This window comes from Euleptes europaea, chromosome 12, assembly GCF_029931775.1.
Source record: "Euleptes europaea isolate rEulEur1 chromosome 12, rEulEur1.hap1, whole genome shotgun sequence".
Lineage (NCBI taxonomy): Eukaryota > Metazoa > Chordata > Lepidosauria > Squamata > Sphaerodactylidae > Euleptes > Euleptes europaea.
The window spans coordinates 58,911,875-58,936,946 of NC_079323.1; the positions used below are offsets into that span (position 1 = coordinate 58,911,875).

General features: G+C 41.9%; 2 protein-coding genes across 3 annotated transcripts in view; one reads left to right on the top strand and one right to left on the bottom strand.

The window, feature by feature from the left end:
* The window catches only part of LOC130485468 (trifunctional purine biosynthetic protein adenosine-3), a 35,728-nt gene extending 32,342 nt beyond the window's left edge, over window positions 1–3,386 (bottom strand). For both annotated transcript variants that reach the window (XM_056858674.1, XM_056858675.1), the window contains exon 1: window positions 3,241–3,386. In XM_056858674.1, coding sequence (XP_056714652.1) covers window positions 3,241–3,385 — 145 coding nt within the window. In that variant the 5' untranslated portion in view covers window position 3,386. The remainder of the gene's footprint in view (window positions 1–3,240) is intronic.
* Window positions 3,387–16,163: 12,777 nt separating this feature from the next.
* SON (SON DNA and RNA binding protein) overlaps window positions 16,164–25,072 on the top strand; it is a 39,143-nt gene continuing 30,234 nt past the window's right edge. Inside the window, exons 1-2 of the mRNA XM_056858218.1 lie at window positions 16,164–16,263; window positions 21,605–21,765. Coding sequence (XP_056714196.1) covers window positions 16,184–16,263; window positions 21,605–21,765 — 241 coding nt within the window. The 5' untranslated portion in view covers window positions 16,164–16,183. The remainder of the gene's footprint in view (window positions 16,264–21,604; window positions 21,766–25,072) is intronic.

Genomic DNA, 25,072 nt, shown 5'->3' on the forward strand with positions numbered 1-25,072 from the left:
CTGTTTGGTGAAGTGTTAGGATATCAGCCAATTTTTCTATTATCTCCCATGATAACAGGCTTAGTTACAACTCTAGAAGGGTATGAACAAAGGATTTTAAGATTTAGCTTGTACACAGCAAAGTTCCAAGTTATGCTTTACTCAGAACGCTACAGGTTCCTTTGGGTCTAGGTCATAGGTCAGGAGCCACCACGGGAACATTAAGTCTTTGTGCTACATAAAATCTGGGAGAATGCTCATGGAGAAAAGGGGACTGCATTGTGAATAAAGTTGGTGAGATCCACCCTTCTTTTTGTAGGAGGCATTGGAACATGTTAGTTTTAATAAACAGTGTGACAGCCATTTCAAAGAGCAATGTTTGCATGTGTGGAAGATCAAACAAATACAGAAGGGCAACATTACTTTCTGATTTTTATCAACAGCAAATAAATCCAAAGTCTGAAGTGAACTGGTTCTGGTGCGCTAATAGGCCAGGACAAAGTCCTGCCCCTCAGTCTGCATGACAAGTATTGGCTTGATGTAGGGGGCGGAAACTGTACCTTCCTTGCCAAACATGAAGCAATATTATCTAACTAACCAACAGCATTTGCTTCAATACCTGGGTTGGTTTCAGATATTACAATTCACTGGACAACAAGGAAGCACAAATGACATATGCATCTACTTTTTGCCTTTGGGAGGAGTATTTGAAAAGTGCAGCTGTATATATTCCTAATGAGTTGTACACACTGCATCTGGGTGGTCAGAATACAGCTACACAACTCTGGACATTACACTTAAAACACAAACAGTGGATGAACAAATCATAATGCTCAAAGCTTTCTTTAAATGACCTTAACAGTGATCTGTCATTTCAAGAATACCTCATTTTGCCTGTAAGCTTAAAAATATATATGAATAACACATTATGCAACGTGAAAAACTGTTGTTCTACATTCTTAGAACTGTGGCTTTGTAGTATAAATTATCTAATGATTGCACATTTGCCTATTTCTGTTGAACAAATCCAGCCTGATAAAACTCTTTTTTGGCATCTTCCAAACTACAAAACTGGGCTAGAAAAGTAATGTCTACGCACTGGTCTATTGATCATGCTCAATGTGCTGCCATAATAATTAAGTCTAGAATTTCAAAAGACCCCTATAGCATGCCCATATTTAAATGAAATCAACGGAACTCTTTCCAACCAAGGTGTTTACAACCATACAGATTGAAAATGAAATTGTTTAAGATTTTCTGTTCCTTGGCTCCATCATCAACCAAAAGGGAGACTGCAACCAAGAAATCAGAAGGAGACTGAGACTGGGAAGGGCAGCCATGAAGGAGTTAGAAAAGATCCTTAAGTGTAAGCATGTGTCACTGGCGACCAACATCAAGATTCATAATATACTATTCCCCATTACTATGTAGGGATGTGAAAGTTGGACAGTGAAGAAAGCAGACAGGAATAAAGATTCATTTGAAATGTGGCATTGCAGGACAGTGTTACCATGTATTGCCAAAAAGACAAATAAGTGAGTTCTAGATCAAATCAAGACTGAACTCTCCCTAGAAGCTAAAATGTCCAAACTGAGGCTATCGTACTTTGGTTACATTACAAGAAGACAAGACTCACTGGAAAAGACAATAATGCTATGAAAAGTCATCAGCAAAAGAGGAGATGGATTGACTCTATAAAAGAAGCCATGGCCCTCAGTTTGAAAGACCGGAACGAGGCTGTTAATGATAGGATATTGTGGAGGTCATTAATTCATATAGTCACTGTAAGTTGGAAGTGATGTCACTTAACACACACATACACACGAAATTTTGGCTTCACTTTTCATTGGGACAGTAGCAGAAAAATGTACCACTTTAAAAATGGTATTTTGCAAAGAAAAATGCAATCATGACTATAATACTGGCTTTTTCATGAGAAACAAGGTTGCTGGGAGATGAAACCAATATTAACACAATTAAATACAGAGCGGAGTTTGCTTGATGCTCTGGATCATATGATAGTCACATGGTTATATTTGGAACTACACATGGTCACATTTACAGTGCATACCAAAATTAAAAATTTAACTTTTGGATGAAGGCCTCAATTCAGAGAAGATCCAAATGTGGAAGCAGACTTCAGTATGTGGATCTGTTTCTTTGAATCAGGAATAGCAAGCTGAAATTAGACATGCGTCTAGAAGTGGATGTCATCTGTCAGCCCTGCTTATTCTTTCAATAGGATGTAGACCCTGATGCACAACCTCATTCCTATTCTGAGGCAACTAGAGCAGGATCCGGGTTAAAATGTGCAGAACTGAGCAAACATAGGCAGCAGCCACATTTAAATGCTTATTTAACACATTAACACATTATATGTTTAAGCCCATATATGTTTATTTTATCAGATATCCTCACATAAAACCTACAAGACAATTATTAAATATGCTCAATAGTTTTATCAAAATGTGTATGGGTTCTCTATGTAACCCAAGAACAGCAAAAAACATTAACAGCCAAACAGTGATTCCCACAACTTAATATGAAACTGGATCAGGAGGCCAATTTTATTTTCAGTTCATGACATATAACAAGTAATGAGAGGAAGCAGGCAGGCAGCATATTACTTCCACTTAATATACTGGGTTGAATCCTATGAAAGTTCCATTGATAAAAGAGAGAGGCAGGGTCATCTTGCCCATTTCCTCTCCTTACCGCAGCGCTCCATTCCATGTATGTTTGTGAGACTTCACTGTGGTTGTGTCCAACCCACAACCGTGCCTTTTCACCAGGGGAGAAAGATCTGCCAGTGGAATATCCAATGGGTACAAAACAATGTTCAAGTGTCACAGATGCATACAAACCCAGACCCTAATGCAGGTGAGATCTGTATGGAGAGTTTGGAGAGCACCTCTTCTAGATACTTCCCCTTTTCAGAACTGAGGCAATACAAGGTCATTGAAAAGCTAATCTCTATCATAAGAGTCCAGAAGAGTCAATGGGAATAATTACATTATCTTCCAAGTGTGAGATATCATGAAAAGGGGTACTATATATACAGAATGAGTTTGTGCAGAGTTCAAAATGAAGGAGTTTGAAATGACTGCCACCATTAAGAAACAGACAATGGAATAATCAATTCTAGAGTTCTGCTGTATTTTAATTGCTTCAGCAAACCCACAAGGTACACCTTAGAAGAAAATAAATCCAAAATGTATTGGTGGAAAAGACTGATATATTCATTCACTTTTTAAAAATTACCTGAATTAGCAATTTTCCCACTATTAGCTGTTCCGGCATTTCCTGGAGCAACCAATACCTGCTTCACACAAGGTGACTGAGCCAGTTTCCAAGCCAGAGAATGTTCTCGACCGCCACTACCAACCACAAGTACTTGATCAGCCATCTGGATGAGCAAAAGCAGGACATACACAATATTAAAAGTTATACTGAGCAACAGAATAATATGCCATCCTGCCTTGACATCCTGAGACTTGCCGTTCAATCCCAAAAACCTGGGAGTAAGCCCCACTGAATAGACCTAAGCAGGATTCTGAGCAGACCCCGATCTCTTGGTTTGGCCTGTTTGTTTTCATATGATAATTTTGATTTTTACATCAAGCTTGCATAGAGAAGCTACTGAGTTGGAATTCATATGCTGATTTTAACTTATTTATTATGATGTTGTTTAAATGTGGTAAGTTGCTGCGAGACTCATTGAATGAGCGACAACTAAAGAAATCTAATAAATAAATAAAACTTGTTTCTAGCATATTTGACCATAAGGCTCACTACAAAAAAATGTTCTCATAGGTTTTGCACACTATTCAGATTTATCCTGCTTTGCCAATTCATCAATAGTTGGGAATGGTCCAAACGGACTGACTGAATTGTTTATTCTCCTACGTTTTTGCTGTTTGTAGCTTTGGTTATAAATCTCCCTGCCAGCTAAAGATGACACTTCATGTCTCTGATGATGTGAGCTCAGACTCATGAAGACTTATGTCCCAACAAATTCAGTAGTCTTTAAAGTACCACAAGACTCTCTACTATTCTAACTATAGAATTCAGCATGTCACTGCACCATGCAGTCCCTCTGTGGCAATCTTAGCAAACATGGCATTTACCTTCCCCACCCCCACAGAGTCATCCTTAAAAAGACTGGTTGTTGACTTTCTAGAGTTAGGCAGAGATAGGCAGGATTTGCTTTTTTAGGTATTAAGACATACATTTGCAGAACGACAAAGGTTATATTTTATTAGTAATGTGTATATTTTATTAGGGCTGTCAAGAAAGCTCCCCCTTTCAAACACTCTTCTCAAAACTAAACATGAAGCTTTTCACAAATAAGACAGAGCAGGCCTTCCACCAATAAGCAGTAGCAAGAATTTGCCAGACCCTAACTATGTACCAGCCCTGACCTGCATGGCCCAGGCTAGCCTGATCTCATCAGATCTCAGAAGCTAAGCAGGGTCAGCCCTGGTTAGTATTTGGATGGAAGACCACCAAGGAATACCAGGGTTGCTGTGCAGAGGAAGGCACTGGCAAACCACCTCTGTTAGTCTCTTGCCATGAAAACCCCAAAAAGGGGTCGCCATAAGTCAGCTGTGACTTGATGGCACTTTACACACACACAACTATGTACCAACTTTTCACAGTGGAACAGTCCAACTTCCAAGGATGTTTTTCTTACTCAATCTTAGGTTTCCACAATGATGACTGGTAACTGCAATGTGGGGGGAAGGGAGGGGACAAGCAGGACAACTTTTTAGCTATTAGCAATTCTGATGTTTGTTGTAGTTTTAGTTCAGTAGAAGCTTGTCTAACTCCTCTTTTAAGCAGAAATTGATTCTTCAAAACCTTATGCAAATGTACATCACTTAAAAAGATTCTTGAAATAACATGTTTACTGTCAGTGGCATGCACCCAATCATGCAGCTCCTCTGATAGAAAAGCATTTCTATTTGGGGAGGGAGGGTGGTGGTGGTTGCAATTTCTGCTGATTCCCCTGTCCCACTGCAAATGCCCACTTTGCCCCTTATACTGTTCCAGAGGGTCTGCTGACTCTCAGGAACAAAATATGGGGTATCTTAGCGGGCTGCAAAAAGGGGGTAAAAGTCCTGCTGTGAAGTCTGTGGTTGGTTACATAAACACCAGGATACAAGAAATGTAAGTCAAAGTAATTATCATCCAGCACTTTCCCTTCTTAGACGGATGTTAAGAGGCTGAAAATAAACTTCTGATAGCAGAAATAAGGTGTTTACCTTCCACTAAAACTTTTAATTAGGATTTGAGAGATAGTACAATAACGGACAGTTTACCCAACTGGCACTCTTGGGTTCTGCTGCTCATTGTGCCATGAGGCTCACTGGGAGAACCTGAACTAGGCAACCACAACAATATTGTCTGCCTTCAAACCTTGGTTTCTGTCAGTAGAAGGCAAGGGAGAAGATATAGTTTTGTCTCCGAAATAATTATATCCGTTTCTATCCTGCTCTCAGTGCAGTTCATAAATTACAATTTGTGTATTACTTAACAGAGTAATATGCACTAGTTCCACTGTTGTAACTACTTTTATTTTGTAGAAAACCCAGCAGATTTATACTGAAGACATTTCTCAGAATACACGCTTAGCATTGCAGCAAATCAATGGGACCCTTCCAGGTATGGATTGGTCTACAACATCAAAAGTATCAGATGACAAGGAGACATAGGAATAGACTGGTTTAAAAGATTAGAAACAAACAACATACTTACTGTGATGTAGCGTGATGTAGCGTGGCAAACTGGATTTTTCAGTAAGCAGACAAAAAAAGAGAGTGGGCGAGCGAGAGAGAGAGAGAGCAGACTCCAGCTATAAGCCAATTAGAACTCTACTGATGACACAATCCAACTAGCCAATGAACAGGAGAGCATGGCTTAAAAAAAAAGGTGAATATACCTGTAGGGTTCATTTATATGCATTTTCCAAACTAGACGAGATCTTTATCTTTACTAAGGAAATCAAATTGTAGCTAGTGGAAAAGCTGGTGTGGTGTAGTGGGACTTGGAAGCCGTGGGATCAAATTGCCACGAGGTTCAGTGTGTGACTGAGGGTTAGTATCTCTTTTAGCCTAACCTACTGCACAGGGCTGTTGTGAGGATAAAATGAGGAAGGGGCAAATAAGTCATGCCATTCTGTCCTTCTTGTAGTAAGGGTGAGATGAAAGAGTAACAGACAACTGACGCCTTCTAATTTGCAAAATCATGGGGTTAAAAGAAACTGTAGGAGCCCCGTGGCGCAGAGTGGTAAAGCTGCAGTACTGCAGTCGAAGCTCTGCTCACGACCTGAGTTTGATCCCAACGGAAGTGGGTTTCAGGTAGCCGGCTCAAGGTTGACTCAGCCTTCCATCCTTCCAAGGTTGGTCAAATGAGTACCCAGCTCGCTGGGGTAAAGGGAAGATGACTGGGGAAGGCACTGGCAAACCATCCCGCAAACAAAGTCTGCCTAGGAAACGTCGGGATGTGACGTTGCCCCATGGGTCAGGAATGACCCGGTGCTTGCACAGGGGACCTTTACCTTTTTAAAAGAAACTGACAACCAGCTCTTCACATCTAGAGTAGCTTTGGGCTTGTGTTTCCCAAAAAGCTGCACTTCTCCAGTTTGTGACAATGTTTTAAATACATAAACACCGTAAAAATAAATTCATTCATTCATAAATAAAACATTTTTTAATTTTAAGAGGACTTTCAACAACAGCTTGACATTTAAACAGACTCATTAAACAGGATTATATATTGTAGGATATCTGTGCACAGAGTGGATTCTGCTATCTAATTCCATCTAACCTGTTCTAAAGATTCTAGCACTGTATATTATTTGGAAATGAAACAATGCCCTTTACAGCATTGGAAACATTCTTAGTACCAGCTACATAAAAAAATTACATAATAATAATTTCATTGCTTCTGACTAATATTCTGAAAAACAGTATGGTCATGTGATGTTTCAGAAAGCATAAGAGTGAACAACAGGCAGCACTCTTAATAATACTCTGTTGAAACAAAACTTATGTAACACACCAACAGTATGAGAAAGTATGCAAAAATCCCAGTGCAAGTATTTGTGGCAGTGGCAGCCATATGTGAAGCAATCCGCTGGCCATTTACCCAGCAAGACAAATGTTAGCCTGGAGAAGGCAGTAAGCAGGGTTCTGTCATTAGGGGGGAAAGGAGAAAGGAAAACTGAACACCAGAGAGAAGACTCAAGAGTTTTAGGAAGGATTCCACAATATGGAGACCTAGTCCAATCACATAAATGAGCCCAACATCACAACGTACTAGGGCTCCCAATTGCCCGGTACTGGCAGGCAATTACCCGCCAATTCCTGTGGCTTCCCGCCAACCCTCAGCTGGTCGGTGGGCGGAAGAAGGACAGCGGAAGGGAGTGATCCATGTGTCCGTTTTGCCATAAAGTTTTTGGGGAGGATCCCTGGTGCAACACTGGCACTTCTGTGTCAACCTCCAAGTGATGTCATCATGCTAGGTGTGCAGATCGCTGCCCCCAATCCCGCCTTTGCGAAGCTTCCACCGGTTGCCAGGAGGGACCTTGCCAGAAGGGACCTGCCAGGAGGGACCTGGCAACCCTTCAACATGCAGGAGTGATGTTACAATATTCCACATACACCCTTGTAAATATGGCTTAGAAATGGGAAGAGTTATAAACCGCTCCTGCACTTGACTGGTATTGCCATATTTACAGCTCTTTGAATATGGCAAGGACTATTCTAATGTTCAGATCTAGCCTTCACCAGTACATCTGCAACCAGAGGTGGCCCAGTGAAGTCATTCTTTCCCCCGATAACCTTCCCTACCTAGAAGTAGCAGACAAATTCCTCTTCATCCTGTCTCTTCAGTGTAAAAAGCAAGAAAGACACCATACGGAGAAGAGCTCTTAATAGGCTCAGGGGACCAAGAGCTCCCTCTGTAAAGGTCAGAAAATCCAGGAAAAGTAGGGCATAGCAACTTTATTGTTTTCAAGGGGTAGCCATGTTGGTCTGCAGTAGAACAGTTAGATTTGAGTCCAATAGCCCCTTAGAGATCAACAAGAGTTTCAGGGTGTACACTTTAGAAAGTCAAAGCTCCATTCCTCAGAAACAGTAGACTAGAAGTGGAGATCTGAGTCCTTTTACCCTAGTCACAAGGTGGGAGAGGTGTTGTACCTTTGGATCCTTTAAAGCATCCTTTACAATATGGTATTCAGCACAATTAGAGCTGAGGGGAAATGCTTGGGAGCAGAAAATTAGCATCTGTAGTGAGGTAAAAATCCCATGTCCCTTTTCAGCCCAGGGGGGTCCATTCTGAATTTGTGAATTAACTCGAGTTCAGCAATCTCATGCTATAATTTCCCTTTGAAATTTCTTTGAGGACTGCCACTCCTAGGTCAGCAATGGAATGACCTGGAAGATTAAAATATTCTCCCATTGTTTTCTGAGTGTTGTGGTTTTTAATGTTGTATTTATGTCCATTTGCAATTGCATTATGTCCTTTTGCATTTGTCCTATATAGAGAAAGGAAGGGAATTGCTGACATTTGATGGCATATATGAAGATAAACAAGTGAATGAACCTGAGATTTTATAGCAGGTGTTGTTAGGTCCAGTTATTGTGTTGTTAGGGCGTTATTGTGTTGTCAGAGTGGCTATGGGGACAGAGCTAGTATCTTGGTTTGTTGCAGTCTCTGGTCCCAGAATCCGTGTCCATGTTTGGGAGGGTACTGCTGTTGGTGACCAGTTATTTAAGGTTAGGAGCCTGTCTATTCACAAGAAAAGGTTTGCCTCCCAATGCCTGTGAGAGAAGAGCATCATTGTCCAGCATAGGTTGTAGGTCATTGATGATGCATTGAACCAATTTGAGCTGAGAGCCGTATGTGACCATGAGTGATGTTCTGTTGTTGTTTCGTTTGGGCATGTTATCCCTTGGTATTATTCTGGCTGCGTTGATCTGTTTCCTTACTACATCAGTTGGGTATTGTAATTCCAAGAAAGTCTGTTGCAGATCCTGTAGGAGAAAACCTCTGTTGGAGGGATCGTAACAGATGTGGCTGTAACATAGAGCTTAGCTATAGACAATGGATCGTTTGGTGGGTTTAGGATGGTGACTGGAAGCATGTAGATTAGTTTGACGATCAGTAGGTTTGCAGTATAGGGTGGTTTTTATGCTTCCGTTATGTATTTGTACAGTGGTGTCTAGAAAGTGTATTACTTGTGTGGATAGGTTCATGGTCAGTTTGATGGTGGGGTGAAAGAGATGCTAATTTTCTTTTCCCAAGCATTTCCCCTCTGCTCTAATCAAGCTGATTACAATATTTTTTCCAAGATTAAAAATTCCTAGGAAATTTCAAAGTTTGTTTTAAACATTTGTATGCCAGCTTTCCATCTGATCAGGTTCCCCAAGGCAGCAAACATTAAAATATTTGAACAATTAAAACATTTCAAATTATAAAATAATTCATAAAAACACATAAACAATAACAGAACCAGGGAGGAGGAGTAATAACCATTATTGGGGGTATGCCAGATGAGCAAAAAGAAAGGGGGGCACACCAAAACAAAACAAGATCTTGACTTTGTACTTTGCTTATGCTCTGAGAACAGTCTTAGATCCCCCTGAGGAAGCTTGTGCGAAACGCATAGGGGTACTTTATTTATTAAATTTTATTCCCTTGCGCCAATCATTGCTTTTTGTCTCGGGTATGCCAGATTAAACAAAAAAATCTTCATGCACTGGAGGAAGACAACAACAGAGGGAGACACATGAATCTCCCCGGGGAGGGAGTTCAAATGTTTTGGTGCCACAACTGAGAAAGCCCTTTCTCAGGTTGCCACCCATAGAGACTCAGATTGTGGGGGCAACAGAAGCAGGGCCTCCAAAGCTGACTGGAGTTAACAAGTAGGTTCATGTGGGAAAAGGCAGTTCTTAAAGTATGTTAGTGTCAGGCTGTACATTGCTTTAAAGGTCAAGCCCAGCACCTTGAATTGAGCCCGGAAGCAAATTGGAAGCCAGTACAGATGAAACAAGACTGGAGTGATATGATCCCTACAACCCACTCCGGTCAACACTCTGGCTGCAGTGTTCTGTATCAACTGTAGCTTCCGGACAGTCTTCAAGGGCAACTCCAAGTAGAGTGCATTGCAGTAATCTAATCTAGATGTTATCAGGGCATGCACCACAGTGGCAACATCTCTCCCACACAGGAATGGCTGGTGAAAAGCACCCCTAGTCACCACTACCACTTGTTTATCCAACAGGAGGTCTGGGTCCAGGAACACTCCAAACCTACGAACCTGCTCCTTTAGGGGGAGTGCAACAACTTCCCGAACAGGAAATATCCCATTTTCTGGGTCAGAACTTCCTCCCACCAGATGTACCTCTGTTTTGTCAGGATTAAATTTGCTCACTGTCACATTTTGGTTAGTCCTAATAAAAAGTATTACTACTACTATCGGTTGTACATTTCCTCCCTTCATTACTATTTATAATCATTGTTACTTTCAAGGATATATCTTGGAAGTTCTTTTTTGGTGCATAGTTACTCTTAGTTATTAGATGCTAAAAATTCTGAAAGAAATCTGATTAAAAATAGCTGATTCCCATTTATCACCTAGAGCAATACAAGATTGGGAGCAGGAAAAAAGTCTTTCTCACACTGCCCTGAACTTAATCCCAGTGGGATTTTGCACTCTGGAGTCATCAAGTCACATTTTCTAGAAGAGCAAGATTTGGAAAGCACAATGAAAGGGCACAAGGCAAGGTCACAACCAATACAGAGATTCCCCTATTATTTTAAAAAATATGGACTCAGGACAACACATGCAATTCCAGCGGTCCATGCATTTATGCATACATAATACACTGGATATAAGAGGAATTGCAGGACAGCAGACTCCAACGTTGGTAAACATATGCATTTCCTTTGAAATGTGCACATGTAAAATCTAAAAATCATTACAAATCACGTTGACATAACTTTTAAAATACTTCATTATGAACTTTAATTAAAAAAAAATCAAAACTAGATTCATACCAAGATTTAAATTCATTTTTAAGCTGCAGTTGCCTCACTGCACATATCTCTTGCCCTGCAAGCGACTGGTAAGAGATACAAACAGTATTCAAAGCACAGAGCATGGGACTTGTGCACAGGAAGAGCCATTTAAAAGTTGCAGAGAAACGGCAAGGAGGCAGCGTCTAAACTCTGAGCACATGGCCACCTAAAACTGGAAAGAAAGAAAAACCTCCCCTTTCACACAGAAACCTTAAAAGAAATGTCAGGGCACGAGCTTTGCTACATATCCCTTAAAAACACATTGGATTCATGCATTACGGTCGATAACCCCCCCACCCCGAGAGAGCAAAAACTTACTTTTTGGGCAGGCAGCTTCTTCTTCTTCAGAGTCCATGCCGAGAACTACACTTCCCAAAATGCTGCAGTTTCATCGCTCCTTAACCCTTAACAGGGAAGACAAAAACAACTCAATCTCGTAATAAGGGTGGGATCGTGCTGAATATGGCGGAAAATTGACCAATGCCTATGTAAAATTTAACCAGGTGAGTGTAACATACTGCTTGCGTTATGAAAGCAACGCATGAAGATGTGAAACGAACCAACTCCATAAATTATGTACCTCCTATACAAACACAAAGCAGATTTGTCGAGATCAAACGCCAATAACAGCTACAAGGCTACAAACGCAATAACAGCGGGTAACACAAGTCAAGGGGCGATCTTCTTTTTTTAGCACATGTATAAAAGGAGACTGCACAGGAGGAACCCAAACCAATCAAAAGCAAGGGACTTGAGCAGTAAGATAAGGGCGTAACATTTTCTCTTTGAGCTTGCAGCCATTCCATTCCTCTGTAAAAAATTTCCCTTCTGTGTGGCTCTCAATTTTTACAGGAGCAAACAATATACCTTTTTTTTTTTTAAAGGAGAACTAAAATATGATTTTCACAACACATTTCTCTGGCTTTCGTTGATCGCTTGGCACAAAGCATGCTGCAATCCTATAGATATTTTCCTTGGCATAAAGCCAGAGTTTTATTTATTTATATACTTATATCCCACCCCTCCCCGGGGTCATAGGGCTGGGGTGACTCACAAATTTCAATAAAACAATTTATAGAGCTAAAACATACTTACAAAACGTTAAATGACAATCCATAAAACAGCATTCTAGCTCAGGTACCAGAATAAAACATGATCATTCGGCATCCAACAACCAACTTCCCGGACTGTGAGCAGTTTTTGACAGCACTGCTAATAGATGGTAGCAAATTGGTCTCAGCCATCCTTGCCTGGCAGAACTACTCTGTCTAACAGGCCCTATGGAATCTAGAAAGGACAGTCAAGCCATCCATGGGCCAGGCACCACCAGCAGACCACGTGATGGAGAACAAAGCGTTCTTGGAGGGACATATAGGGAGAGGTGGTCCCGTAGGTACGAAGGTCCCAGACCGTTTAGGGCACTGGTTCCCAACCAGGGGTCCATGGACCCCCAGGGGTCCGCGAGAACTAAATTAAGGTCCGCAAAACAAAGTTATAAACCCATAATAAATTCATATTTTCAATTAAAAGTTCTCTATTATAAAAATATATATTCAAATATTATTCTAAGTTTAATGTTTAACTAACAGTTATGATTAAAGTTTATTTTCAAATTCTCGGAATTTTTATTTTGAGCCTTGGGGTCCCTGCACCGAACAAAAAAGTCCTAGTGGTCCCTGGTCAAAAAAAGGTTGGGAACCACTGGTTTAGGGATTTGAAGGTGGCACTCAGCTCCAACCCCCATGACAAGCGCCACAAGAAAGCACATGTAGATTTAAATAGCATTGGGGATTGGCTCAACCCCTGCCACTAGAGCACAAGGACCTTCACTGTGTAATTGAAGGTCAGCTGCAGCATCCATTTTGTGGCTGGCTCTACCTCCTGTGGCAGCTGTTTTGTGGCTGCGCCTACCCCAATGGGTCAATTCCAAAGGTACCCACAGGCGCAAAAAGGTTGGGGACCCCTGGTTTAATGAATTTATACTCTGCTTTTCTCTGCAACGACCACCAAAAGTGGCTTACAAAGTTCTCTTTTCCATTTTATCCTTACAACTACCCTGAGAATTAGGCTAAGCTGAGTGCGCGTGGCTGGCCCAAGGCCATCAAGCAAACTTTCCCCAGACCCTAGCCAGACATTATAACAAATACACCATACACGGGCTCTCAATTTCGTAAAAAAGATTTATCTGTAGAGGCTCCAAATATACATTTAATTAGTTTTTGATTGCTATTATGGGGCATATATTTGGAAGACCTGTGTTTTGAACTATATTTTGGCTGTATACGCTAACAACAGAGGCAAGCACTACATAGTACACAAAACTTATTTGGGAGTTAGCTACGACCGTATGTAGATTTAGTTCCAAGTAAATACATATAGTATACAATGTACTATTTAGAAACATTTATTTTTTAGATAAGGAACAACTAGAATTGAGGACTTCCCCTAAGGTCAAATGACCTTCATTCTAGAAGAGACTACCATGCGAGATGTTTATTAGTTGCTCTTTACAGTTTCACAGTTGTTTTATACCATTCCTCATTCTGGCAGTCTGTGGTGATGGAAACATCACACACCGAACTGGACATGCACCTTTTATCCTCAGACTCAAAACCTCACGAGTTTCACCTAAGATAATTTCTAGGAAAGACACAATAAGCCTTGCGTAGGCTCACATGTGTGCCAAGGAAATCCAACTTGGGGGAGGGGCTGTGGCTCAGTGGTAGAGCATCTGCCTGGCATGCAGAAGGTTCCAGGTTCAATCCCTGGCATCTCCAGTTAAAGGGACCAGTCAAGTAGGTGATGTGAAAGGCCTCTGCCTGAGACCCTGGAGAGCCACTGCCTGTCTGAGTAGACAATATTGACTTTGATGGACCGAGGGTCTAGTTCAGTATAAGGCAGCTTCATGTGTTCAGTCTATATTTAGGGAGGGGCTGGAGCTCAGTGGTAGAGCCTCTGGTTGGCATGCAGAAGGTCCCAGGTTCAATCCCTGGCATTTCCAGCTAAAGGGACTAGGCAAGTAGGTGATGTGAAAGGCCTCTGCCGGAGACCCTGGAGAGAGCCGCTGCTGGTCTGAGTAGACTATACTGACTTTGATGGACTGAGGGTCTGATTCAGTATAAGGCAGCTTCATGTGTTTCATGTGTTCCGCCTCTGTACAGCCCCGGAGCTGGAACGGGCCATGGCGGCATCAACAAAAACATGGCCATTGTGCTTGGGTGGGGGAAGGGAGAAACGAGGGTCTCGCCACTTAAACAGCCAGTAGCTGTTTCCGTGAACCCAGTGGCGGACTGGGTCTAAAAATATTGGTTGCCAGGAGACAAAGGGGGCCCACCCACAACTATAAGGCTATCATTTAATTTTTATTAAAAAATATTTTAACATATTGTTTGATGTTTAAGGGGGCCCACCTCATCAGGGGCCCACAGGGCCCACTTGCCATCGGGCAAGCTGACACAATGGCCAGTCCGCCATTGCGTGAACCTTTCGATTTGTTTCTGCGCGTATGCGTTCACATCAGGTGTGGTGGCACACGGAAAACCACTTCGGCCATTAACGTGATGAAGAAAACCAGTAGCTTCTTCTGCCTCCTCTAGTCAATTAAATCACCGCTGCGATCTTACTGATGTTGTGCGTGTTAAGTGCCGTCAAGTCGCTTCCGACTCATGGCGACTCTATGAATTAAAGTCCTCCAAAATGCCCTATCTTTGACAGCCTTGCTCAGGTCTTGCAAATTGAGGGCTTTGGCGTCCTTTATTGAGTCCATCCATCTCTTGTTGGGTCTTCCTCTTTTCCTGATGTCCTCAACGTTTCCTGGCATGACTGTCTTTTCCAGTGACTCTTGCCTTCTCATAATGTGACCAAAATACAATAGCTTCAGTTTAGTCATTTTAGCTTCTAGGGTCAGTTCAGGCTTGATTTGGTTTTTTTTTGGTTTTGGCTGTTCTCAGTATCTGTAACCCTCTCCTCCAACACCACATTTCAGAAGAATCTACTTTCTTCCTATCAACTTTCTTCAATGTCCAGTTTCACATCCATACATGTGTGTGTTAAGTGCCATCAAGTCGCTTCCGACTCATGGCAACCCTATGAGTGGAAGTCCTCCAAAATGTCCTGTCTTTGACAGCCTTGCTCAGATCTTGCAAACTGAGGGCCATGGCTTCCTTTATAGAGTCAATCCATCTCTTGTTGGGTCTTCCTCTTTTCCTGCTGCCTTCAACTTTTCCTAGCGTGATTGTCTTTTCCAGTGACTCTTGTCTTCTCATAATATATCCAAATTATGTCAGCCTCAGTTTAGTCATTTTAGCTTCTGGGGTCAGTTCAGGCTTGATTTGATCTAAAACCCACCGGTTTGTTTTTTTGGCGGTCCAGGGTATCCGTAACCCTCTCCTCCAACACCACATTTCAAAAGAATCTACTTTCTTCCTATCAGCTTTCTTCAATGTCCAGTTTCACACCCATACATGTGTGTGTGTGAAGTGCCATCAAGTCGCTTCCGACTCATGGCGACCCTATGAATGAAAGTCCTCCAAAATGTCCCATCTTTGACAGCCTTGCTCAGATCTTGCAAACTGAAGGCTGTGGCTTCCTTTATTGAGTCAATCCATCTCTTGTTGGGTCTTCCTCTTTTCCTGCTGCCCTCAACTTTTCCTAGCATGACTGTCTTTTCTTGTCGTCTCGTGACGTGACCAAAATAGGACAGCCTCAGTTTAGTCATTTTAGCTTCTAGGGTCAGTTCAGGCTTGATTTGATCTAGAACCCACCCATACCTAGTAACAGGGAATACGGTGACGTTAATTAACTTGATCCTGCTCTCCAGCGACACATCCTTCCACTACTGAGGTGACGTACGTAATAACGGCCATTTCGTGACCGGGGGAGGGGGGGCTGAGTTAGGACTCTATGGCTCCTTTCGAGGGCAGAGCGGCCGTCCACGGGCTGACTCGGGCTCCACCCCTGACTGTGCCTGCAATCAGCATCCAGAGAGCATAGCGGAAGTGGAGGGCGGGGCGCGCGCGCCCGCGTCTACTTCCGGTGTTGCATTGTAGAGCGCAGGCGGATCTGCATCTCGGAGGGAAGGAGGAGGAGGAGGCGGCGGTGCGTGCCGCGCGAGGCTGTCATGGCGACTAACATCGAGCAGATTTTTCGGTCTTTCGTGGTTAGTAAATTCCGGGAGATTCAGGAGCAGCATTTCGGCAGGTAAGCGGGGGAGGGGAGCGACACTAGCGGGGGGGGTGCGGGGGGGAGGATGTGGTGGTACGCGGGGAGTAACGGGCGAAGCGGATGGGGTGGGGGAGGGGTGGCGGAGGCAGGCCGGAAGGGCCCCGGAGTGAGGAGCCAGGCGCGGCGGCCGTGCGGGGACGGGGGAGCGCGGCCCTGGTGAGGGGGTTTATGCAATAACGGCGTGTAAACGCACGGAGGGGAGGCCCAGAGAGAGAGAAGGGCCTCTGAGAGGCGCCCGAGGGTAGGGGCGGTTAGGGGCGGGATTTGGCGGAGGCCCGTAGGCGTTCATTGCCCGTAAAGTCGTTCTTGAACTTCAGTGAGGTATCCAGATATCGAATCACCAGAAGTTTCGAAGTAGTTAAGGCTTCTAGGCACTCTTAAGAATAGGTGATTTTATAAGTGGGTCCAAGTCCCTTAAGCCCTGACCTGGATGGCCCAGGCCAGCCTGATCTCGTCAGATCTCAGAAGCTAAGCAGGGTCAGCCCTGGTTAGTATTGGGATGGGAGACCACCAAGGAAGACCAGGGTTGCTGTGCAGAGGAAGGCACTGGCAAACCACCTCTGTCAGTCTCTTGCCATGAAAACCCCCAAAAAAGGGTCGCCATAAGTCGGCTGCGACTTGATGGCACTTTACACACACACACACACAAGCCCCTGAAAGCTGCGAAAAGCTGTTATTTAGTGGAAGTAGTCTGAGTGGAAAACTCCTTTTCCAGAAGTTTCAGGTGGAGGAAACTTCAGGGAACTTAGAAAAACCCTTTGCTTGTACGCTAAGGCTGAAGGAGGATGGCCAAACTAAAAACAAAAGCAGAGCAACAGTCGAATGAACAGTTGAATCAGACACCTCCTATAGATCAGTAGGACTGGGATTACAGAATTTTGTAAACAGTGCAAGTGATAAAAACAGGACTGAAAAGGGGAAAAATTGTGTAGGCATACAGTACACTGCAAAAAGTGGTTACAAAGATAGAATACATTGCAGTGAAAGGAAGATAATGCATACATTAAACATATTTACTGGCTCTTGTTAGTGAATAAGCTGTCTTGATGGACCTGATTGGGCAGAAAGGCAGGCTATACATTTTTAAAATGAAACAACATCAGCAGAAGAGTAGCTAGAAGTTCCTTTGTGATTGCTTGGATGGAAGGTTTTGTAAGATTAGATTAAACAGTTCTTTATTTAGGTTGGAATTAAATCACTTGGTCTTGAAATGTTACACTATAGATTTTGGTGAGGATTTTTGGTGATTTATTCAAAGATCTAAAAGTCTTGGAAGTGCTTACACTTAAACTGCAACTACTATTTTTTTCTGAGTGTATGAAGATATTGGTCATAGAAAAAAATAATTTACAGAATTATGTCCATATAGTTGTGTAATGTTTAGTGTTTTGTTCACTACAAAAATATTTAGATTTTGGGAATGATGAGAAGTTATGTTTATTAAAATGTTTGATGTTTGACGGTCCTGGTTATATGCAACACCCAAGAAAAAGTGGGCAGTACTCACTAGCAGCATCTGGTAGCCATACAGACTTTCCAATTTGGATCATATGTCTTAGAAAAAAATAGTGAAATACTGTAAAAATTTAAATCATATCTATTATGTCAGGGCAGATTTGAAAAGTAAATGCAGTATTTACAATCTGTAGTTGGACATTAATGGTAACGTACTGTTACTAAGCCAAGCTGAGTCCAAAGTATAAAGAACAAGAAACCCTTAAGAGAAACTCCCATGTTGGTTGGTATGCTAAATTTTCTGGTTAATAATATGTAAGATTTCTTTAATATTAATGCAAAAGGGCGCCTATGAATTTTTTTGAAAATCTTTAAAACAGTTCCAAATGCCTGAAGGGATATCCATCTACATCCAAAAAGTATTATAAGGTGTTTTTGTGAACAGCATGGTAATCCTTATTTGTTCACATGCCGTCATAGAACGCTTTAAAAGGGTTTTTGGATACCACGGCTTATAAATGGTTAGAAGACGTCTTCACAGCTAAAGGGGCCAAAGAAAGTGCGAACAGTATTTTTTATAACGTTTTCTAACTCTTAATACATCGGTGGGAATACATAGAAAGTGCTAACAGTATTTTTTATAACATTTTCAAACTCTTAATACATCGCTGGGAATACAAGTGCGGTAACAGCCTAGATTTAAATCATGGTTTTCTACACTCTTTTACGGCCTGCTTCCATTATAGGTTTTCTCCAGGGAGAATAATATGTTAACCCTCAGGCTGTACACACAAAGATCCCAAGACTTATGGAGTATTCTGCTCAAAAAGTTTCACTTTCATTTTTACTGCTTGCCCCTCCCTCCTCACACTTACCTCCTTGAGCAGATCTATTCCACATCAAACAATCTTCTATTATTGAACTTCTTGAAACTTAAGAGGTAGGGGGTTGATTCTGTGTACATTGATTTGTAAAGGAACAATGGGATTAAGGTACCCTCTACTCTGTACCTTTATTTTATAATATTTTTGCTCTGAAAAAGAGGCATGTAATCTCTGTAGACACATATTCACAGTTTTGAAAACTTCAAAACCAGGCATCTGTGATAATATCTACTGGATAGAAAAATTGCCCAAAATAATCTTACAGAAACCTCTGGAAGAGTATGACATTGCAAACAATTGATGGAATTCATTTACCAAAAAATTAAAACATTGCATGAATATACAGCTTCATGCCACATTTTGAAAACTAATTCTTATTTCATGATGAATAACCTTTGGACTATAATGTATCTTAAATAGAAAGCTATCTTTAGATAGGTTTTTCCTCAAGAAGCATTTTATTTAAAAAATCTGATTTAAATAAAAAATCCAATTTTTAATTTTAAAAAATCATTGATTTTTATCCACCCTGATGTATTTAAAATATGAATCTTAGGTTTAGTTGTTATTGTACCAGCCTGTATGCTCTGTTTTATCTAATGTTAGCCACTCTGAGCCTGACCTTGTTGGGGAGAGCAGGGTAGAAAATCAAATAAATAAAATAAAATACTAACTTCTACAGATTTCATGCTGCAATGTATTATTTAAACCTTGGGGAAACATTGCTTTATAGTTTACATCCAGGCGTTTGCCTCTTGGTATCAGTTGTGCCATAGAACCTTCATTGCAGCATTCCCTTCTCCTTCTGAATGTTCTTGGAATAATGATGTTGAGCTAAAGATGAATATAGCTTCATATTTCTAATTCTGCTGTTATGCTATGGAATTCTGATCAACCACTCATGATTAATAGATTATATCAATCCATAACTACATAGTATTATATCAAAAACATGGTTGCTATTACATGTGTTAAAATGATTTAATATCTATTTTGTCAATTGGTTTAGAAGGAAAACATCAAAGAAAGCCTGCTGTTAATATGTCTTTGGTGTCCAGTTTTCTGTTTCTGTCTCTTTTTGTATCTGAACGTATGATACAGCTGCTGATATCTTAGTTTAAGTAAAAATAGAAATGATGGGCACCACTGTTACTCTGACTGTAAATATGAAAAGGATATTTATTGTGTTTTCTACAGACGTGTTGACTTACTCCAGGTGTGTAATTTCACAGTTCCTGTATTTTACAGGAGTTTTCCACAGTGATTAGTAGCAGAATTTTATGCTGCATGCAGCCTTTGATAAGTGGACCCTACAATACTGCTTAGGTGCCTGGGTGGTGAGGTGTATCTGGGTGGAGTAGAGCAGAGATGGTTCTGGTGTTTTCTTTCAGACCACTCACAAAAAGTTGCTGTGGGAGAAACTGAATGTGAGCTGATATGGGAGGGGCCGCCAGAAGGCTCCCATGTTGTTTAATATCCATGTAAGGCCCCTTAATGAAATGATGAGAAGTTTTCGAGTTGGTTATTACCAATTTGTTGGTGACACCCAGCTATATATTAGTCTGAATAAGTCACAAGCTGCTGCTCTCTTTGTCCTGGACCAACATCTGAACGTGATGGTTAAGTGGCTGAGGGAGAACAATATGAAGCAGTATTGTGATAAGACAGAAGTACTGGAACTACAAGTTGTTCTTTCCACTATTTACGCTTTGCTCTTTTGGCTGAAAAACTCTTAGAACTTCGGGAGTCTTGCTGGATCAGGTCTCTTGTTGGAGAAACTGTCTGTGACAGCAAAAAGTGCTTTTGTCCCAGCTACATCTGGTTACTAAGCAGGATCCCTGTGTGCAGATGTCTTGTCTGGCCATGCTGATCCCATGTTTCTGTAATCTCAAGTCTAAAGTACTGTAACACACTCTACATGGGGCTGCCCTTGAAGATGAACCGGAAACTGCAGCTGGGGCAAGACATGGCAGTTTGTTATCTGGGACTAGCCAGCAGGAGCATATTACTGTTATTATGGGGTCCCTTCACTCGATGCTGGTAGTTTTGGGGTCCAACTGAATGTTAGTACTAATCTTTAAAGCCTTTCACAACCCACATATTTGAAGAATTGCCTCTCCCTCAGTGTTCTCATGCAGAAATTTTTTCTTTTAGCAGGTCTATTGCCAGTACCCCCTTGTCTAAGGCATGTTCAGCCTCAGTCCAGGTGCAAGCCTTTTCAGTGGCAGCCCCTTGCCCTGGACCAGCTTCTCAGAAGAGCTCAGGGGGCTCCTGACCCTGGTTTTTCCAGTGAGTCTGCAAAACAGCTGTTGCTGAGAGATTTGGGGCTGCCTAGGCATACCTTGTTGGTTTTTTTATTGGGTTTGTAATGTGTTTTATATCTTGCTTTGATGTTTTTTTTATCACATTGTTTTTATACTGTGATTGCCTTGGATCCTGAGATGCTCAGGAGAAAGTTGAACGTGTCAATATTTTAAGTAAATATGACTACCAGATTCTGCTAGCTGACTGTTATCTCTTGTTTTGTTGGATATTGCCCTAGATAAATCTCAATTTTTGTTTTTATATTGGGTTGGATTCGATCAAACTGTGAATGGAGAGAGTTCACAGAAGGGATTTTGCCTTTCCTTTGCAGCCCCTTGTGGTCTTCCCCAAGCTGCTCCTGATGTTTTGGGGAACCCTTGGGAACAATGTGAGATGTGGTGGTAGGAGGGACTGCTAGAAGGGAGAGTCAGCAGAAATCTCCTCCAGCTCCTGTGCAAGTTCTTCATAACACTTTGTTCCCAAAGTTTGACAGGATCCAGCTCACTATTTTGTTTAGGAAATGAATGTATGTAAATAGACCTGAAACTTTAATATTTGCCAGATAGACCTGATTTGTTTCTTTTACTTTAACATTGTTTAATGTCTTCGTATGTTAAAATATTTATTTTAATATATGTCTTAAACAAGGTTCTTTGTGTATTTTTCTTGATTAGTGGAAAGATAGGTCAACAGAATGGGGAAATAGATTCATCTGAGCAAGGAAATGCTGATGATACAATTGCATCAATTGGAGCTCTTCAGAATGACCCACTAGTACAGAAGATAGAGCAAGTATTATCAGAGGTCTTGGGTGCAGAGCCACCATACAAACCAGGTAAATGAGAAATTTAATGTCAATTTTGAATCCATTTTTAAAACATTAGTATTGCTTTCTTTATAGTTTGTCTTTCAAAAGGTGTTATTTCTATCTTACAAGTAGGGATAAAATGGACATGTTTACTATTTAGGTAAATTGGCTGCACATCGAATCTTACATTCACTATTATCTAGAAATATATATTTTTCCTAATAACAAGATCACAGACATGGTTTTCTAGCTTCCACAAGCTGAATCCTGAAAGCAGTTGTGAAGTTGTGTGAGATGGTAGTACTAATTAGATGGAGTCTAACAGTGCAATCATGTGGTGAGTTAGTCTAAGCCCACTGAAGCCAGTTGGCCTAGACCAGAGTAACTCTCCATAGGATTGCATTATAAGTTGGCTAATAGATAAGACAAGTGGGAACCCACAAGGACTTGAGGGAGGCATCTCATTTCCCCTTCCCCCACTATTTCCTCTTTCCCTTTCCTGAAAACCTCCATAGCCTCTCCCTTTCCCCCCACTTTCTTCTCTCCTTCTAGGGGCCCGGAGATCTCCTGGATTCACAACAGATTCTCCGAACTCAAGAGATGAGTTCCCCTTTAGGATTGCCAGTTCCAGGTTAGGAAATTCCTAGAGATTTGGGGGGGGGTGGAGCCTTGGGAGGACACAGTTTGGGGAGGGAAGAGGCCTCAGCATGGTGTAATGTCATAAAGTCTACCCTCCAAAGTAGCCATTTTCTCCAGGGGAACTGATCTCTGTCATCTGGAGAGCAGTTGTAATTCCGGGTGATCGCCAGCCCCCATCTGGAGGTTTGGTAGTCAAACAGAAATAACTAGTGCCCCAAAGGAGACTGAAATCAAAAAATTGAGCGCTTATGGCATAAAAACTGTTAAGCCTATTTCAGAGTAGTGCAACCTTTATCTAGGTCCTTGACACTTGTAAAATATAGTGTGTAGCCAGCTAGCAAGGGAGCGCCTGCCTGCTGTACAATTGTTAACAAGTATCACAATTTACAAAAGTTCCAGTTGGAACAATCAACATAGGATCGCCACGATCCAAGAAGCAGACGTGAAATGGGATAAAATACCAGAACCCCATTGTCGGTGGCCTCTATGGACATTTCTATTGTGTTGTGTTATATACCACAAATATTGAAAAGCCACTTTATTGTGAAAAAATTGTAAATTGTGACCTGGAGATCCCCCAGAATTACTACTGAACTCCAGATGACAGAGATCTGTTCCCCTGGAGAAAATGGTTGCTTTGGAGGGTGGACTTTATATTATTTCATCTGGCTGAGGCCTTTTTCCTCCCCACCCCTGCCCTCGTCAGACTCCTCCACAAATCTCCAGGAATTTTCCAATCTGGAGCTGGCAACCTTAGTCAGCCCTGGCCCCAATGAGTCCTCCGTCAAAGGCCAAAATAGGTCTGGAAAGGGCCCTGCCTCCTCTCTCTACCTTTTACTGACAGAACCAATGCTGGAATCTGTGGTTGCCTAGCAGTGGCCACTGAGAGATTCCATTACTTAAAGCTACAGGCTCTCTTTTTATCATTTTGAGGTTTTTAAACTACCCTCAATGTATTTTTTTAGATTTCACATTTTTCTGCAAACCTAGGGCATTTTTAGGTTGATAGAATGATCTGTCTTGCCTGTTAACAGCTCCAGTCACTGGATTTAAGTAGCCTCTGATTTAGCTGACTTTCCTATTAGTATAGAGACAAGGTGGGGGGCCATGAAACTCACAGGGGGGAATCCATTTCCCTCTCCCATCACGGCTCCAGGCCTCCTCCTCCTCCCCCGCTTTATTGCTGGCTCCCTGGCACTGTACGAGGCTCCCCCTCCAGCCCCACATTTTTGCCTCCTTCCTCCCCCACCCTGCTTTTTTGCCACAGTACCAGGTGAGTGTGGCACAGCCAGGCCTCCTTCTCCTCCCCCACAGCCCCACTTCCTTGCTGGCTTGCCTGGCCAGGCCCCCTCCCCCTCCCCTCCAGCCCCACTTTCTTGCTGTCTGGCACAGTACTGCATCGGGCGAGCGTAGCCAGGCTTCCTCCCCCTCCCAACCATTTACCTAAAAGCCTGGCGCGGACCCAGGCGACTGTGGCTGCAGCAACACAGCCTGGGAGCCACTCCTGGCATCTGTTGCTGACATGGCTGGGCCCAGCTGTCTATGGCAGCGGCAGCTGAAGACTGTTTTCTGTGCATGCGCAGACACACTCTTTTAAAGATGGTTTTTTTTTTAAACCTCCCTTTTTAAAATTGTAGGTTTTACTGTAGACTCAGGGGATCCCCCTGGGTCTGCAGAAAAGGCTACAATTGGGGGTGAGTGTGCCCCCATCTGTGGATTTAAGTATCTGAAGACGGGGACACATGTGAGAATTAGATATATAGATGTTGTAGATCCATAGTTGCAGGGAATGTGGCACTAGAGACTCTTAACTTTTTCCTATTTTCCTGATGTAAGTAGTGAGCTGGAATATGCCTTAATAGGGAAAACGTGCCTTGTTTCCCTTTTGGGAGGCAACATATTCAATCGAAAATAGGTCCTCTCCCCAGTGCTGTGGTCTCAGTCCAAAAGACGATCCCCATCACTGATATCAATGGAAATGTAAAGAGGAGAGAGATCTGGTGACCAGCATCTCTAAATGAGTATTTATTCAGGTCTTTTGTTTACTTTCTTCAGCCATTTCAAAGAAATAGCAAAGATTGTCATATTACTACTTAGTAAATTAGACTGAATTTGAACTGACCCTTTGAACAGTTTTGAATTAATAAAAACTTATGATCCACTCCAGCAAAAGTGATATGGAATGGAACTGTGCTGGATTGCTGACAGCATTCAATATGTGGTTCATGGCGCTGAGTCAAGAACTATATGCCCATATGGTTGATGCTTCCTGTGATTTTTGATTACGTTTAGTGTTTATAACCCACATTTTCTCCATCATGGAATTGAAATCATACATACAATTCTGAGGTGGTCTTCCATCCTGGCACTGATTGGATCCATACCTGTTTAACATCACCTGGTTTGCTTTATTGCCTTCAGACTACATATTTTGATATGGCAACTTTAACAGATCCAGTCACCTCCTTCGGGGAGTTAAGGATATGAATATAGTCAAGCATGCAGTACCAAATTATATAGCAGAAAATTTTATTTTCTGATAATCTGGCTGATTTACTTTTTTCTTTGTGCCTTGTGTCTTAGCAGCCCCTTTACTGTTTAGAAACAGTTAGAATTTTGTATTCCTAAATATTTTTCTACTTGAGGGAGAAAAGTACTTTTGTTTAGCTTGTGCATTGCAGATAGTGATCCCAAC